General features: G+C 37.4%; 1 protein-coding gene and 3 pseudogenes across 2 annotated transcripts in view; 2 read left to right on the top strand and 2 right to left on the bottom strand.

Annotated features, from left to right (window-relative positions):
- Positions 1-2015, top strand: part of LOC143559889 (callose synthase 2-like) — a 28925-nt pseudogene extending 26910 nt beyond the window's left edge. Inside the window, exons 42-43 of the transcript XR_013140014.1 lie at positions 1367-1552; positions 1628-2015. The product of XR_013140014.1 is annotated as a callose synthase 2-like (transcript). The remainder of the gene's footprint in view (positions 1-1366; positions 1553-1627) is intronic.
- A 473-nt stretch (positions 2016-2488) lies between these two features.
- LOC143559864 (kiwellin-1 pseudogene) lies at positions 2489-3459 on the bottom strand (annotated as a pseudogene).
- Positions 3460-3846: 387 nt separating this feature from the next.
- LOC143559863 (aspartic proteinase CDR1-like) lies at positions 3847-5547 on the bottom strand. The gene has a single exon (XM_077048307.1). The coding sequence runs from the start codon at positions 5173-5175 to the stop codon at positions 3847-3849; it is 1329 nt and encodes a 442-aa protein (XP_076904422.1). The 5' UTR covers positions 5176-5547.
- A 1969-nt stretch (positions 5548-7516) lies between these two features.
- LOC143559862 (metacaspase-6-like) lies at positions 7517-10246 on the top strand (annotated as a pseudogene).
- Positions 10247-16313: the final 6067 nt, after the last annotated feature.

Below are 16313 nucleotides of genomic sequence, written 5' to 3'. Positions count from 1 at the left end.
GAAAGATGTATGGAGCATGTTCGTGTTCGTTCGTGTCACTTTAACTGAACAAATGATCGGAAACGAACAAATAAACGAACGGGGTTTTCTTGTTCATGTTCGTTAAGAAAATGAAGATTTTCATGTTCGCTTATGCTTGCTCATTTCACGATAAAAACGAACGGTTCACGAATGTAAACGAACAAACATAATTAAACGTATGTGAACGAATATAATTAAGCTAAAACTAGTTAAAAGTAATCTGTATGGCTTAAAAGGTTGTAAAGCTAGACTAAATTATAGTGGGCCAAAAGCTTTAAACGAATATAATTAACGAAAGTAAACTCACGAACTTAAACAAAGTAAACTCACGAACAAATACGAACATAAACGAATGTAAAGGAACGAACTTTATGAACATAGATGAACGAACGAGACATGTGTTTATGTTCGTTTGTTTATTAAGTAAACGGGCGTAAACATACTTCCCGCCGAATGGTTCACCGACTGTTCACTGAATTTTGGTTTCGTCCTACTGGCTTACTGAGGTTTACCCCTCCATTGTAATCACAACTTTCAAATATTTATTATTTATAAGTATGAGTAGAAGTCTAGAATAGATCAATAGACTATTAAAAATCTTTAAAGATGATTTGTTTTTTTCTTTTGTGAGATTTATGGGCTCAATCCTAAAGTACAATCTATAATATATATAAACGAAAACATAAAAATCATATGTGTCGCGATGTGGTCGCACCCCCTTTTTTTGGAGTCACCAGATTTGCTTGATTTTTTAAATGGAGGCTTCTCATTCATTTGACCCGAATTCATGGGTATGAGTATTACCAAACCCAGATATTCCTTAAACGGGTTATAACATCTCATTAAATAAAAAATTATTCTCACCAAACTAATGATGTAAAAATCCTATAAAATAGGATATACCAAAAATTAATATCTTATTTATTTTAAAAAAGCTATATATATTATTTAAATTAAAAAACCAATTTTATAGTAAAATAAAATAAACGGGTCTTGGGTCTCATCAAACCATAAGTATATTATTAACTTTCATAAATATTATTGATAATTAAAAAAACTAATTTTATAGTAAAAAAATAAACGGGTCTTGGGTCTTATCAAAACCAAATAGCTTTTAAACCGGGTTATAACATCTCATTTATTTGTGAAACAATTTATCATCAAACCATAAGTATATTGTTAACTTTCATACAATAAAAACAATATAAATTCAAAAAATAAATTAATATTATAACAAACAATATAAAACAACCCCCGTAATACGGGGGATAAAAACTAGTGTCTAATATAAATTCCATGACTCATAATTATATCTAATCAATTGAGTTTTGCTGCTTGATTCCAGGTCATGTCATATTGGAGGAAAACACTCAGTGCTGATTTTCAGCTTTTATTCAGATTAATTAATGGTTTTATTGTCGTCGCTTTCGCCTCGACTTTAATAACATTAATTGCACTGCCACATATGACATTAAAGGATATAATCGTATGCATTCTCGCATTCCTCCCGACCGGATGGGGACTACTTCTGGTGAGTCATCATTTGTCAACAACATTAGTTAATGTTGATATCAATGTTAACGAGTGTTATTTTATGTTTTTTTAGATTGCACAAGCTTTGAGGCCGTTTCTGAAGAAATCTGGAATGTGGTCATCGATCAGAACCTTGGCGCAATACTATGAAATAATTATGGGATTACTTTTGTTCACACCGGTTGCATTTCTTGCTTGGTTCCCATTTGTTTCAGAATTCCAAACGCGTATGTTGTTTAACCAGGCGTTTAGTAGAGGTCTGCAAATATCGCGTATTCTTGGCGGTGGACAAAAGAAAGACAAGTCTTCCAACAGCAAAGAGTGATGTTCTATCTCAGACCCCATGGTGTTTATACTTGATTATTATGTTGCCATGTGTATGTAAAATGCTTGGATACACGTGTGAATAGTATGTAATTATAAATTTTTCTTCATAGTAATCTTAAAACTCTTTTGAGCTATCATAGCACAAAACACATCTTGAAATTTGAACCTTTTGCATTGCAATTCTCATCCAACAACCAAAACACATCTTGAAAGTTGAGACGTTTTGGACATGTTAGCTCTAGAAGCGTAACACCGACGCTTAAATATGTGTTAAGGTTTCCATGAATTGTGCAGTTGAAATCTTATTAGATTTGAGAACCACTTAGAATTTTAAGAAGTTGAAAGAACTCAATACAACAAAATTCTTTTTGAAGTTTCTTTTCCATATATTACATTACGGAAAAAAATTGTAAAGTTTTACATTTTTTTCCACATTGAATTGACTTTTAACATAGGTGTAACTTATGTTTACATTACAACAATTATTACACATTTTTTGAAATTTCTTTTCCATATATTGCATTTTTATGTGATCTTGACTATTTTATATGCCTCAAGTTAAAAGTTATAATGTTATTGTAGACATTTGTATTTAGAAGTAGGAACCATTACATTGATATCAGTACTTGGCTAGTTATTCATAGAATACATTATTAGTGCAACCATTACATTTTTAAACATAAGCACACTCCTATTAATTTTATTATGATGATGATGATAGATCAGCATCTATTACATAAGTCAAGAACAACAACAAGACATGGTTGACCATATATAGATCAACTATCTGACCAAGTAATATTCAAATCTCCCCAGTCATCCTCTGATACACCCAAGGCCTCCCAAACAGCTTTAGAGCCATCAACAATGTTATTAGGACATGGTGGTTGATAGTCATGCTCCGCATCACAACCAACTGTCGAGTCACACTCGTCTACAACCATGGCTCTTACGCTTCGTCCGTTACCATTAATGGTAATATACTTATTACACCTACTACCTCCTTTCTACCATCCTGTTGATAGAGCTACAACCGGCTTGTCATCCGAGTGGTAACTGTTGTCACATTCGGATGGACCACCTCCATCACCTCCTTCTTCGAAACTGTTCAATGTTAGGGTCGCCTTTGTTCTAGCGGAAACTGGTGGTGAGCATTTGTAGGTTGTGTAATACTTACCTTGGACACAACACTCCGAGTCATTTCGGTGTTGCATTGTCCCGGTGGGGGTTTTCGTCCCCTTAGGCTGCCACTTGGCTTGCAGGTTTGAGCATCAGTATGTTGGGAGCATGCAACAAGAACCAACAATGCAACAAGGATTGCATTTGCACCCATGCTAAATATGTTCATATTTTATTTTATTTGGTTTCATGGAAAATGGGTAGTATTTATAGGTCTTGTCTTGTGGAAAAATGGCATGTGTGTGAATTGTGATGATGATTTTTCCACAACGTGTTAATTCATCCAAAGACATTAATTTGTGATTATGATATGATGACTTTTCTACAACGTATTCATTCATCCAGAAACTAGGACCATCTTTTCTGTAATTCTGCAACGTATTTACTAACAGGGGCGGCTCAAGGGCCACTATAAACAAGCTATGGCTTTAGGCCTCCACTTGAATAAGACCCCTATTTTAAAAATATATAAACGTATATTAGGTTCACTTTAAAAGTTATAAACCAAAAATATAATGCTAGTATACCGTACGAACTCTACGTTTTCTCTTGGGGATGTAGGTTTGAATCCTCATAGCATCCCAACTTTATTTTTTCGCGTTTTTACATGATTTCGAATTAGGGCTTTGCGATGCCAAAATCATGTCTTAGTAATTAATATATAGTAATAATAATTGTAATGTTAGAAATGATACAACTGCCAGAAAATATCCGATTTTATTCATCATTTCACAAAATGCAAATGTGCAGCTAGAAATATAAGTTATATAAGTGTGTTATATGAGATCATAACTTCATACAGTCTGTTCGTTTAAATGAAACTGTCTTTTTATTATGGTCATAACCAACTAAGAAGTTCATTTGTGCTAGATTTCCAAAGATCACCACCCCATCTACGGGAGCAAAGGCCAAGCAAATCGAATCGTTACCCAATCGAACAAACGTATTCATCGGGTCCAACTCCAAATCAGCACCGTTGAAGTGGGCTACCATAACCGGAAGATCCATCACTTCTAACGGGTTGTAACACAATCGTAGGTTATTTTGTGGGTCAGGACGAATGGGTACAATATCTTGCATTGAACGTCTCACCGCCAATTGAACTCGATTATAGAAGCTCTCAGGAAGCAGTGTTAACGATGTTCCTGAGTCGATGATAATATTGCCCTCGACCAATGTAGGTTTTGTAGTGTAAAAGTCCACACGTTGACGACCCACGGTGATCCCTTGAAAATTTAGATAGTAAAAGGTGTCAGGGTTTCCGGAAAATAATGGGGTTGAAACAACCCCGTCTCCAGAAACCCTGGCAGCATCACCAAAGTACATTTTACTTGACCTTTCTGTATGTGAAAACATTTGCACTAGGCAATATGAAAACTTTCCGTTAATCGATGACCCCATTTGTGTAACGAGCGAGAACGGCCCGCCTCCAAGCCCTATTATGCCACTTTGATCTTCGGTAAACATGCCAGCATTTCTATGCCCACATCCAAAAACCACATTTGTAAAGGCAATGGAGACGCCAGTTGCAGTGGAATCCACTGTAACTGTCTCTGTCGCAAGTTCTCCAGAACTGTACGACAGATCTCCATACTGGACCAAATACAAACAAGTGTTGTCGGACGTTGTGCAAGATCTCAAGGGAACCAACATACATGTTGTGGAACCACATGTCGTCGTGTTATAGGTCGAGGAAACCCTTGGCTTGTAAACAGGACGCGTTTGGTTAAAACAATATGAACACGGTTCACATTGTGTCCATATTATGTCACTCCCCGTGTCAGCAACACCTATGATGTCTTGAGGGGGAGTACCGATCGATATCTTCATAAGATAGTTAGCTAATTGCGGGTTTGGAAAGATATTTGTCATGCCGGACCGCATGGAACTAAAAATCCTAGCACGATCAAAAGAGCGGTTCATGGCGGCAACCACCCGCAGTGAAAGGGTAAGAGAAGGATCATAGAAGGGAGATGTTGGCGAGTCACGATGGATCAGGTTTGTAGTAATGCTAACACTCTTGGATCGTACAAGGATAATCAAAGTCGAGATATATAATAAATGTATTATCAAATCTGCTAAGATATGTGTGTTGGATAACATATTTGTTTTCATGTTTTTGTTAAGACAATCTAGGATATTTGATTCCAACGATGTTGAATATTATATATACATGTATATATACATATCATAGAAACATGGTTTATTGTTGAACTACTTTTCTTTCCCTCTTTCACTGAATTGTTTATTTATTTTTGTTTAAATACCAAACTACCAAGCAAAACTCTCGATGGCTCTTATGTTTCATGACTGAATCTTGGTTGGTAAAACCACTAAAGTGTTTTTAGTGTGTGTGTGTGTGAAGTAACTATATATTGGTTTAAAGAGTGTTTTTGTCACCGTCGGAGTAGTACTTACCAAACACAAACTTTCTTTTCATGATTAAGAATGGGAAACTCTAGGTTATTATGCCCAACAAACACGACTTCTATAGAGAGGGGGGGGGGGGGGGATGTTAGGGCCTGATCTAAGAATGTTGAGCAGTCTCTTGAGTTTGGGGAGATATAGGGGTGAGGATGTTAAACTGTTAAAGGATGTTGAGGAATTTTTGCAAATCGTATATCTTTGGAAATCTGAAAGCGTGGTTTACATTTTCAAATCAAAACTATTTGTGGTTCTCAAATGTTTTGATCGGATAAAACTCAGATTGATTGAGCAAGACATTGAGTATGGATTTTTGAGAGAGTAGGATGAACCACAAGTTATTTCGTATGATCAAGTGATGGCTATTAGGATTAGGGGTTGATAACTGCTTTACAACTATCTTATTTTGAATTTCAAATCAAAATATGCGCTTCTGATTTTGACATATTATATACTTACAAAATTCAATAATAATTAAATTTTTGATGCATTTTAATATAGCAACACATGTCAAAAGGCACAAACAGAGCCTAAAAGACATAAACGAAGCCCAAAATGCACTAACGGATCCCAAAAGACGTAAATGGATGTCAAAAGGCATAAATGGAGCTTAAAAGGCACAAACGAAGCCCAAACGGCACAATTGGAGCTTAAAAGGCGCAAACAGAAGTCAAAGCACACAAATTGTAGTAAAAAGCACAAACGGAGCTCAAAATAAAAAAATGAATGTCAAAAGGCACAAACAAATACCCAAAGTCACATACAGAGCCTAAAAGGCACAAACAGAGCCTAAAATGCACAAAAGGGAGACAAAAAAGGCAAAAACGGTGCCCAAGAGGCACAAACGGAACCCAAAAGCACGACTAGCACCCAAAAGGCACAAATGAAAACCAAAATGCACAAAAAGAACAAACCAACATCAAAAGGCACAAACAAAGCCCAAAATACATAAACGGGGCCCAAAAGGCACAAACGGAACCCAAAAGCACGACTAGAACCCAAAAGGCACAAATGAAAACCAAAATGCACAAAAAGAACAAACCAACATCAAAAGGCACAAACAAAGCCCAAAATACATAAACGGGGCCCAAAAGGCACAAACGATGTCAAAAGGCACAAGGGAGCCCAAAAAGAACGAACGGAGCCCAAAAGGCACTAACGAACCCCAAATTGCACAAATGAAGCCCAAAAGGCACAAATGGATGTCAAAAGGCACAAATGGAGCCCAAAAGGTAGAACGGAGCCTAAAAGGCACAATTGGAGCCTAACAAGTACAAATATAAGTCAAAACGCACAAATGGTAGTCATAAAGCACAAATGGGGCCCAAAAGGCACAAACGGAGCCCCAAAGGCACAATGAAGGACTCCAATATAACTTGCTAAGTGTTTCTCAAGAATGTAACATGAGCTACAAGGTTGCATTTGATGACAACAACTACATCTTGAAACATGAATTTGTGATTCCAACTGATATGATCATGATGACAGCACCAAGAAATGAGACCTTGTATGAACTCAACATGAAAGAAGCCATTTCCAACAAAAAAAAAAAGAGGGGGGGGGGGGTGGCATGTTTTGTGTCTAAACCATCTATACATGAATCAAGGTTGTGGCATTTATGGACATCATACTGATAGATGTTGGTATAAGAATGAGAACCTTTTAATATCAAGGAATACAATAAGTTTGGTAAAGATTTTGGTATTTACAAGCAAAAATATAATGTCTATCTCAAAAAAGGTAAAGACAAGGTTGAAAAGAATGACGAATTAGAAACTAAGAAACCTGAAAAGAAGTTTGTAAAACATGAAAAAGAAGAAGGCTGTTAAAGAAACTGAGTTTGAACTCATAGATAAACTAACTAAAGAGTCTAAGCAATTCCTTGTTAGAGACAGATATGATGAGCACGACCTAGACAAGATGACTAAATGTTATATTCATTGGTCGTTAAAAACATTAAATTCTGTGAGTTCAATATAATATCAAAAGGTGATCCTATACATTATACACTAGCGATTGCATACAGTTTTAACCAATCTAAGAATAACTATATTATTTTAACAAAAGTAAATTCGGACATTAGACATTTTCAAACACAGATATAATCGGCACTCATCATCCAAATATGGTAACAACCATTAACATTTACCAACCTCATAATAACGTTGTCTGTTCACAACATTCGACCAAGGTGATCGGACCTACACACAATAATCCAACGTTTTCAATCCTCAAAAACAATGGGGAAAAAGGCGGTGTTGATCGGATGTAATTACACAGGAACAAAGGCAGAACTCAAAGGATGTGTCAACGATGTCAAGCGAATACATTGTTCTTTAATCGATCGATATGGTTTCACAGAAGGTGACATTAAGGTCCTTATTGATGCGGACGAGTCGTATACTCAGCCCACCGGCAAGAACATCCGCAAAGCGATTGCTGATCTTATAGGCTCGGCGGACTCAGGGGACATCCTTTTTGTGCATTATAGTGGCCATGGCACCCGGCTTCCGGCTGAGACCGGTGAAAATGATGATACTGGTTATGATGAGTGCATTGTTCCTTGTGATATGAATCTTATTACGGGTACGGTATTGATATTTTTTATTTGTAGGTTATATATCTTGGTGATTTTAAATTGGTATTGAGTTTAGGAATTAGGATCTAAATGTACAATTTGAAAATTTATCCTGCATTTGGTTCATTTCTATTCGATACATAGCAGATGGACCTCTTTGATCATCTTGCTTTCTCATTTTTTTTATTTGGTTTTCATTTCTATTATTTGGTTTTTGCTAGAAAACTGGGTATTTGCAACTCCTTTTGATCAGTTCTCAATACTAGAAAACGAGTCATTTCTTTACGGCGGTTTTTGTTGGAAATTTGTTAGAGAACCCATTTTCCAACGATTTTCCTACGAAAAGCCGTGTGAGAAAATTAACAAATTTTAGAAATATCATTTCCATCCATTTCCCAACAACTTTTTCTACAAATTGCTACAAAAGTGTTGTTGCAAAGTTCATACAACTTTCGAAGAAAACCTATTTCCTTTTTTTATTTATTTATTTTTCTAATTTGCTAGTACAATTTTTGATGTGGGCCCAAGTATTGAAGACCGGTCTATTATGTATTTGAAGGCCCAAGATCGCGCTATAAAAGGTGGCCCACGAAAACGGGCATAACTTGGCCCACGAAGCTCCGTTTCAGGCCTATTGCTAGTCAATCGAAGTTTGAGACGAGGAGCACATTGTGACAAACGTCTACGGCGGTTTGGCCTCTGTCCGAAGCCCAAAAACGCCTCATAAATAAAGTTTTGGGCCTTTTTATGTTTTCGTTTTTGGGTTTGTGTTCGGCCCATGACCCAATTTAGGCCCATTTCGTATTAGAATCTTTATTTATATGTTGGTTATGTAATCTAAGGGGACAGACTTGAATTTTAATAATTATCAATTTTCTCTTCATTTTCCCTTGGGTGGGATTTGGGAGTTTCGAAGATCATCACGGGTATTCTCCGAATCTACGTGATTCGATCTTCACTCTTGTTTATACCGCTGCATCATATTCAAACTAAAGTATAGCACATACAATTATATTTATAATGTTTTCCAACAGTTTTAAACGTACTCAGACCGGTAATTATAATTTAAGTTTAATTAAAAAAAATTTCTTTATGATATTTGAAACTAAATTGTCAGTGAAAATAACAATTGTAAAATTTGCAACCATTTTACGAATAATACTAACTGTTGTTTCAGTCACAAATAGGTCACCAATTTTTAGTGACATACTCATATGGTATGTTTCCAGATGATGATTTCAGGGAGCTAGTGGACAAAGTACCTGAAGGTTGCACAATAACAATCGTATCCGATTCATGCCACAGCGGCGGACTCATTGATCAAGCTAAAGAGCAAACAGTGAGAGCTATGAAGACCCCGGAAACAAGGAGAGTTCCGAACCAGGTTTCGTCGGAAACATCATGCAAAAAACCGGAGACGCACTAAAATCTGCATTCAACCGCGATGATGACGACAACAAGGTTGAAGACACCACCATCGGAAACCGAGCATTGTCTCTTGACACCCTAGTTGATATCCTAAAGCAGAAAACTGGCAATAATGATATTAGTGTAGGAATGTTAGACCAACTTTGTTTGACCTGTTTGGTGAAGACTCAACTCCTAAAGTCAAGAAGTTTGTGAAAGTCCTTTTGAATAGCTTCAAAAGCATTGGCGGCGGTGGTGGTGATGGTGGTGGCGACGCTGGTGGTGATGGTATTGATGGTGGTGATAATAATAATGATAGTGGTGGCTTTATGGGGATGGTTAATGGTTTGGGTCAACAATTTTTGAAGCACAAGTTGGAGACCAACGCGGATTATGGGAAACCCGCGTTGGAAACGGAGGTTGGTGGGAAGCGGGATGTATATGCGGGTTCCACGCAAAAGAAGTTGCCCGAAAATGGGATTTTGATTAGTGGTTGTCAGACGGACCAGACGTCTGCGGACGCAACTAAGTCGGATGTATCTTATGGGGCTCTTAGCCATGCGATTCAGGGTATTATTGAGGAGTTGGATGGGAAGAGTATAAGTAATAAGGAAATTGTTTTGAAGGCTAGGAGTATGTTAAAGAAAGAAGGGTTTAAGCAGCAACCAGGGCTTTATTGTGAGGATAAACATGTTGATTCTCCTTTTATCTGCTAATTAAGGTTATTGATCATGTGATACAATGTTGTTGTTTCTGATTTTGTTGTTTTTGTTGAGGTTGTTTCTGACACAATGGTAACAGGGAGGTATTGAAGGGCAAGATCATTCTTTTCTTATTATAAAATACATACAATCGACAATGATAAATAGAGGAGTCCAAAGCTAATTATGGAGAAAATACACAATAATCACAGGAGCATTTCCCTCCTTAATTGTAGCCTAATTGAGGATCCAGAATATTCTAACACCCCCCCTCAAGTTGTGTAGTGGGATCTCCAATACCCAACTTGCTTAATACCGATTCGAATGTTCTTGCCGTAACCGCCTTTGTGAGAATATCAGCTAACTGATCTTCAGATCTCACAAACGGGAGTTCTACAGTACCATCTTCAATTTTTTCTTTTATGAAATGCCTGTCTATTTCAACATGTTTTGTTCGGTCATGTTGGACAGGATTTTCTGAAATTTTAATTGCAGCTTTGTTGTCACACATCAATTGGATCGGAAGCTTTACTGGAAAATTAAGTTCCTTCATCAATTTTTTTACCCAAAGGATCTCTGTGATCCCTTTAACAATACCTCTGAATTCTGATTCTGCACTTGACAAAGATACAACTTTCTGTTTTTTACTTCTCCAAGTGACCAGGTTCCCTCCGACTAAGGTAAAAAACCCTGCAGTAGATCGTCTGTCATTTGGATTTCCACCCCAATCAGCATCGGTGAACGCCTTAACATCTAGGTGCCCATTCTTTTTGAACACTATACCTCTTCCCGGAGTACCCTTAAGATATCGTATTATCCTCATAACTGCTTCCATGTGTTCCGACTGAGGTTGATGCATGAATTGACTTACTACCCCAACAGCATAAGCAATGTCTGGTCTAGTATGGGCTAAGTAAATTAGCTTTCCTACCAGTCTTTGGTACCTCTCACGATCTACTAGCTCATCTTTTTCATCTATCTTTAGCTTGTGATTTACCATCATTGGAGTATCACTTGGTTTGCAGTCCACCATACCTGTTTCTGCCAATAAGTCTAAAATATATTTTCGTTGAGAGATGAAAATTCCTCCTTTAGATCGAAGAACCTCAATCCCAAGAAAATATTTTAGCCCTCCAAGATCCTTCATTTCAAACTCTGTAAAGAGGTTCTTTCGAAGCAAGGTGATTTCTTCCTCATCACTCCCTGTTATGATCATATCATCAACGTATATTATTAGACATGTAATTTTATCACCTCTTTTCTTGAAGAATAGGGTATGGTCAGCGTTACTCTGTTTGTACCCATATTGCTTCATAACCATCGTAAATCTCCCAAACCATGCACGTGGAGATTGTTTAAGCCCATACAACGCCTTCTTAAGTTTGCATACTTCATTTCGTTGAAATTCGCCAGAGAACTCAGGGGGTGCTTCCATGTATACCTCTTCCTTGAGATCTCCATGTAGAAATGCATTCTTGACATCAAATTGATGAAGCGGCCAATCTTTATTTGCTGCTACCGAGAATAACACCCTAATAGTATCAATTTTTGCAACTGGGGAAAAAGTTTCAGAGTAGTCAATGCCATATGTCTGCGTATACCCCTTAGCCACCAACCTTGCTTTATATCGTTCAACGGTTCCATCAGATTTATATTTAATAGAAAAAACCCACCTACAACCAACAGGCTTCTTTCCTGCAGGTAACACACACTTTTCCCACGTGCCATTTTTTATAAGAGCTTCCATTTCTGTATTCATAGCATCTTGCCATTCGACTTTCTTACTTGCCTCTTGAACTGTCTTTGGGATATTCTCAGAGAGGAGGATGGCAGAGAATGCTTTTGCATTATCTGCAACTCCCTCTCTGCCTCCATTCACCGGGTACTTTGAAGTTCGAGATACATGTTCTGGAGAATATCGATTCGGTGGAACGCCTCTATTTATCCTCGGAGGCAGAACACGAGTCGGTGGTTCTTCTGACTGCATTTCTGGACTTGAAATATCATTATGACTTGTAACATCATCAAAATTGGACAAGAAAATATTATTTACCTCTTGTTGGACATTGTCCGAAGTAGATTCATTGGTTGTGTGTACTGGTTCGTCAGCCCCTTCTATGTTGGTTGGGAGGGACTCGGTGGCGCCATCTACAGGCTCTGTTAGAACAGTTTCAGAACAACTTAGAGTGTTTAACCAATCTAGAGATTCCCTAAGTTTCTCCCCCTGAACGCTAGATTGGTTGTTGAAATAAAATTCAGATTCGGAGAAGTCATAATCCATAGTGACATGAATACGACGTGTGATAGGATTATAACAACGATACCCCTTTTGATGAGTAGCATATCCTACAAACACACATTTTTCTGCGCATGGGTCAAATTTGTTCCTATTGTTCTTAGGAATGTGAACAAATACTATGCATCCAAAAACACGTGGTGGTAGGGTTAGAATAGAAGGGATAGTGACTTGACTTCCTAGAATTTGTAAAGGGGTTTTATGTTCCAAAATTTGTGTAGGTAGACGATTAAGTAGATAAACGGATGTAGCTATTGCTTCTGGCCAAAAAGACTGAGGAACTTGAGATTCGATCATCATAGCACGACTTTTCTCAAGTAGAATTCGATTTTTCCGTTCAACGACACCATTTTGTTGTGGTGTGTTAGGACATGTAGTTTGATGAATAAGGCCATTTTTTTCACAAAAACTTTGCATAGACTGATTTATAAATTCTCCACCATTATCAGAGCGAAGAATCTGTATTTTTTTCTTAAACTGGGTTTGAACCATTTCATAAAATGCAAAGAATTTTTTAGGAACCTCTGATTTATGTTTCAGAAAGTATATCCAAGTCATTCGAGAACAATCATCAACAAATAGCACAAAATATTGAAATCGACTATTATTAGAGTTTGGAGCAGGACCCCAAACATCAGAATGTATCAATGAAAAAACCGACTTAACTCTAGTGTTACTTTGATCAAAAGGCACTCTATGATTTTTAGCAAGAACACAAGTTTCACACTTCATATCATGAGTGGATTTATTCAAAAAAAGACTCGGAAATAACAACTTAAGATACCCAAATGAAGGATGACCAAGACGACGATGCCATAACCAAAGTTGTCTATCAACTGTTCCGTGAGCAAGCATGGCATGTCCCTGGTGAGTCACCTCGTCAACATAGTAGAGACCTCCTTGCTCAGTACCACGCCCAATTATCTCCTTCGTAAGAATGTCCTGCAAAATGCAAAATGTTGGATACATTAGCACCACACAATTCAATTCTTTTGTAACATGGCTAATAGACAACAATTTTGAGGATAATGCAGGAATGTAGAGACAATTTTTCAGCTTCATTTTCTTAGAGAATTCAATTGAACCCCCTCCTTTGATCTCAACCCGTTCTCCACTAGCAGTTTCGATATAAGTTTTAGATGAGGATGACATATCTAAAAAATCTTTATAATCATACGTCATAGTGTCTGTAGCCCCGCAATCAAAAATCCATTCACTTAATTTTTTTGGATTAGAATTTGATGTATAACGAGCTCGACAGACTTTAGGTTCCAAATTAATGTTGCTAGGGGTATCCTTTTGGTCATTGTCAAAACAACAGGGTTTAAAGTATTTAGGGTTGAGAATGGAAGGACTTGGGGTGTAATTTCCACCAAGCCCTTTACCTGTTGCGTTTATTCCAGCAGCCACACCACCAAAACCAATTGCTTCATCCTGCCTTTTTGATGTCGCCGGTTCAACTTCGGCGTCTTGATTTCCGATGGCAGCCGCCCCTTTGCCTCGCGATTCTGTCTTTTCCCTGTGATTGTCTTCCCACCATTCGGGATAACCAACAAGTTTAAAGCACGTCTCCTTTGTATGCCTCTTCATCTTGCAGTGGCTACAATACAATTTTGCTTTATCTTCTTTTTCTTTATTCCGCTGCGATTCTGACCGGTTTTTCGGTTTTGCGGTTGATTCCCTTGCTGCCAGTCCAAGGCCGATTTCAGATGACCTGTCAATTTCAGAATTTACAGGTTTTAAAATGTTGATTCTTGCTATCTCTCGTCGTACCATAGCGTATGCGGCTTCAACCGTAGGGAGTGGGTCTCGTTTCAAGATGTCCCGCTTAATTGGTTCCAACTTGTCATCGATAGCTATCAATAGTTGGTAGAGTCTTTGTTCTTGAATTTTGTTGTTGTAGATCTGAATATCTTCAGGGTGTTTCATTGGGTTCGGCTCTCTTCTGTCAATGGTCATCCAAATTTTTTTCAGTTTGTTCCAACATTCTTCTAATGTATCTCCTCCTTGCCTCAAAGAGTTGGCCCTTTTGTGAAGATCAAAGACTTGCAATGAATCTGCCTCAGAGCCATATGTAACTGCAAGGCCATCCCAAAGGGCCTTTGCAGTCGGATATTGCGAAACATTATTTACCAAACTAGCATCGATGTTTTGGATCAGCCATGTGAACACACACTGATCATCTTGTTCCCATCGTGCGTACGTCTGATCTGTTTTTAGAGGTGGTGACGGTTCCCCAGTAATGTGAGAGCCTCTCCCTCTGCCTCCAATAGCCTTTTTCATCAGGGCTGCCCATAGGGCATAGTTGTCTCCTTCTAGTTTGATTCCAAGAGATAGATTCTCGGAATTGGTTGTTATTGGCTGTGCTCCAAGACCATTTCTTAGAAGCGCAGCGATTTGTAGTGTTAATTCATCAGGGATGTTGGTTGCAATAGTAGTGTTGTCTGACATGTTGATGAATTTCTAGGTTCAAAGGATTATACCTTAAGCTCTGATACCATGACACAATGGTAACAGGGAGGTATTGAAGGGCAAGATCATTCTTTTCTTATTATAAAATACATACAATCGACAATGATAAATAGAGGAGTCCAAAGCTAATTATGGAGAAAATACACAATAATCACAGGAGCATTTCCCTCCTTAATTGTAGCCTAATTGAGGATCCAGAATATTCTAACAGTTTCTAACTACTTTTGGTATTTTTGAAAGGTAATTATATTTATACAATGATGCCATGTTATGTTCAAATAAGACTAATCTCTTATGATCACTATTAATCTAAGCCCAACGGGTCCAATCAAAGAGCCCAATCCAAGAGTTAGTAGAGGCCGTAACAAGTTAAACGTTCGGGATTATAAACATGCTTATAATCCCGAACGTTTAATGATTCTATTTCTCATCCCCTTCTTGTAATCAATGTCTTATGAATCAACGAAATATGTCTTATGTGGTCAATGGCATGGGGGAAGTGCATGCATGTTGGTTCAAGGAAACTGTTTCGGCCCAAGAAAATCAGCTTTGGGGAATTCTATGGTAGGTCAAATATGTTGCGCTGGTCTACAAGACTACAAATGTGTAACGACCCTCTTATTTCCGTATGCTTTGTATTTCTCGGTACGTTTAAATCAACAAAATAGAAAGGTCACAATATGTGTTTGAAGCTTGAGAATTGATAGCGTGTTGAAAAGTCAACGGACAAGACACTTTGGTCAAACAGGCTTTCAAAGACTTAACTCTCCATAACATTCTCTAGTTTAGCAAAGAATGTCGTAATCAAAACATTGTGACCATCCAACAAGTATTAGCCTTTTAAATCATCTTATCATGTTATAATCAGAACCGGCCCAAAGTGTCTTTTAGTCTAAAATGAAACTTAAATTCACTTAATAGTAACCAAGTTTTAATAGCAAGCGTTTGAGGCGTATGATCGACCAAACACTTTATTGCAAGAAAAAATTGATCAAAAACTCGTTACAACAATTCTCTATTGACCACACATCTAAGGCTCTAATCAAGCCATATATTTATAATATAACCCTAATTTGGTGACCAAGACATTATCATATTCATATTACAATTAGGAAACTAAACCAACTTGACAAACTTGTCAACTTAGGTTCTTCCATATTCACCGACTTGTGAAGACGATCCGGAATTACCAACAAACATCCCCCACTATTCGGTCTAAATCGAGACAGACAAGTATTAGCGGCTCAGCGATTTTAAGATCCCAAATTAAAATAAATACGAGGCTTTCTCTCAAATTTATTACAAAACCCTTTTCTTTCGAATGGTTTAATAAGAAACTAAAATTATTTTTAGAACAAAATTTAGACGATGGTTT

Source organism: Bidens hawaiensis, unplaced genomic scaffold (genome assembly GCF_021521415.1).
Source record: "Bidens hawaiensis isolate Kalapana, Puna unplaced genomic scaffold, B.hawaiensis_p1.1 tig00020106_1, whole genome shotgun sequence".
In the NCBI taxonomy this organism is placed as follows: Eukaryota; Viridiplantae; Streptophyta; class Magnoliopsida; order Asterales; family Asteraceae; genus Bidens; species Bidens hawaiensis.
The sequence above is the reverse complement of the archived record's forward strand: the minus strand, read 5'-3'. Positions and strand labels throughout refer to the sequence as shown.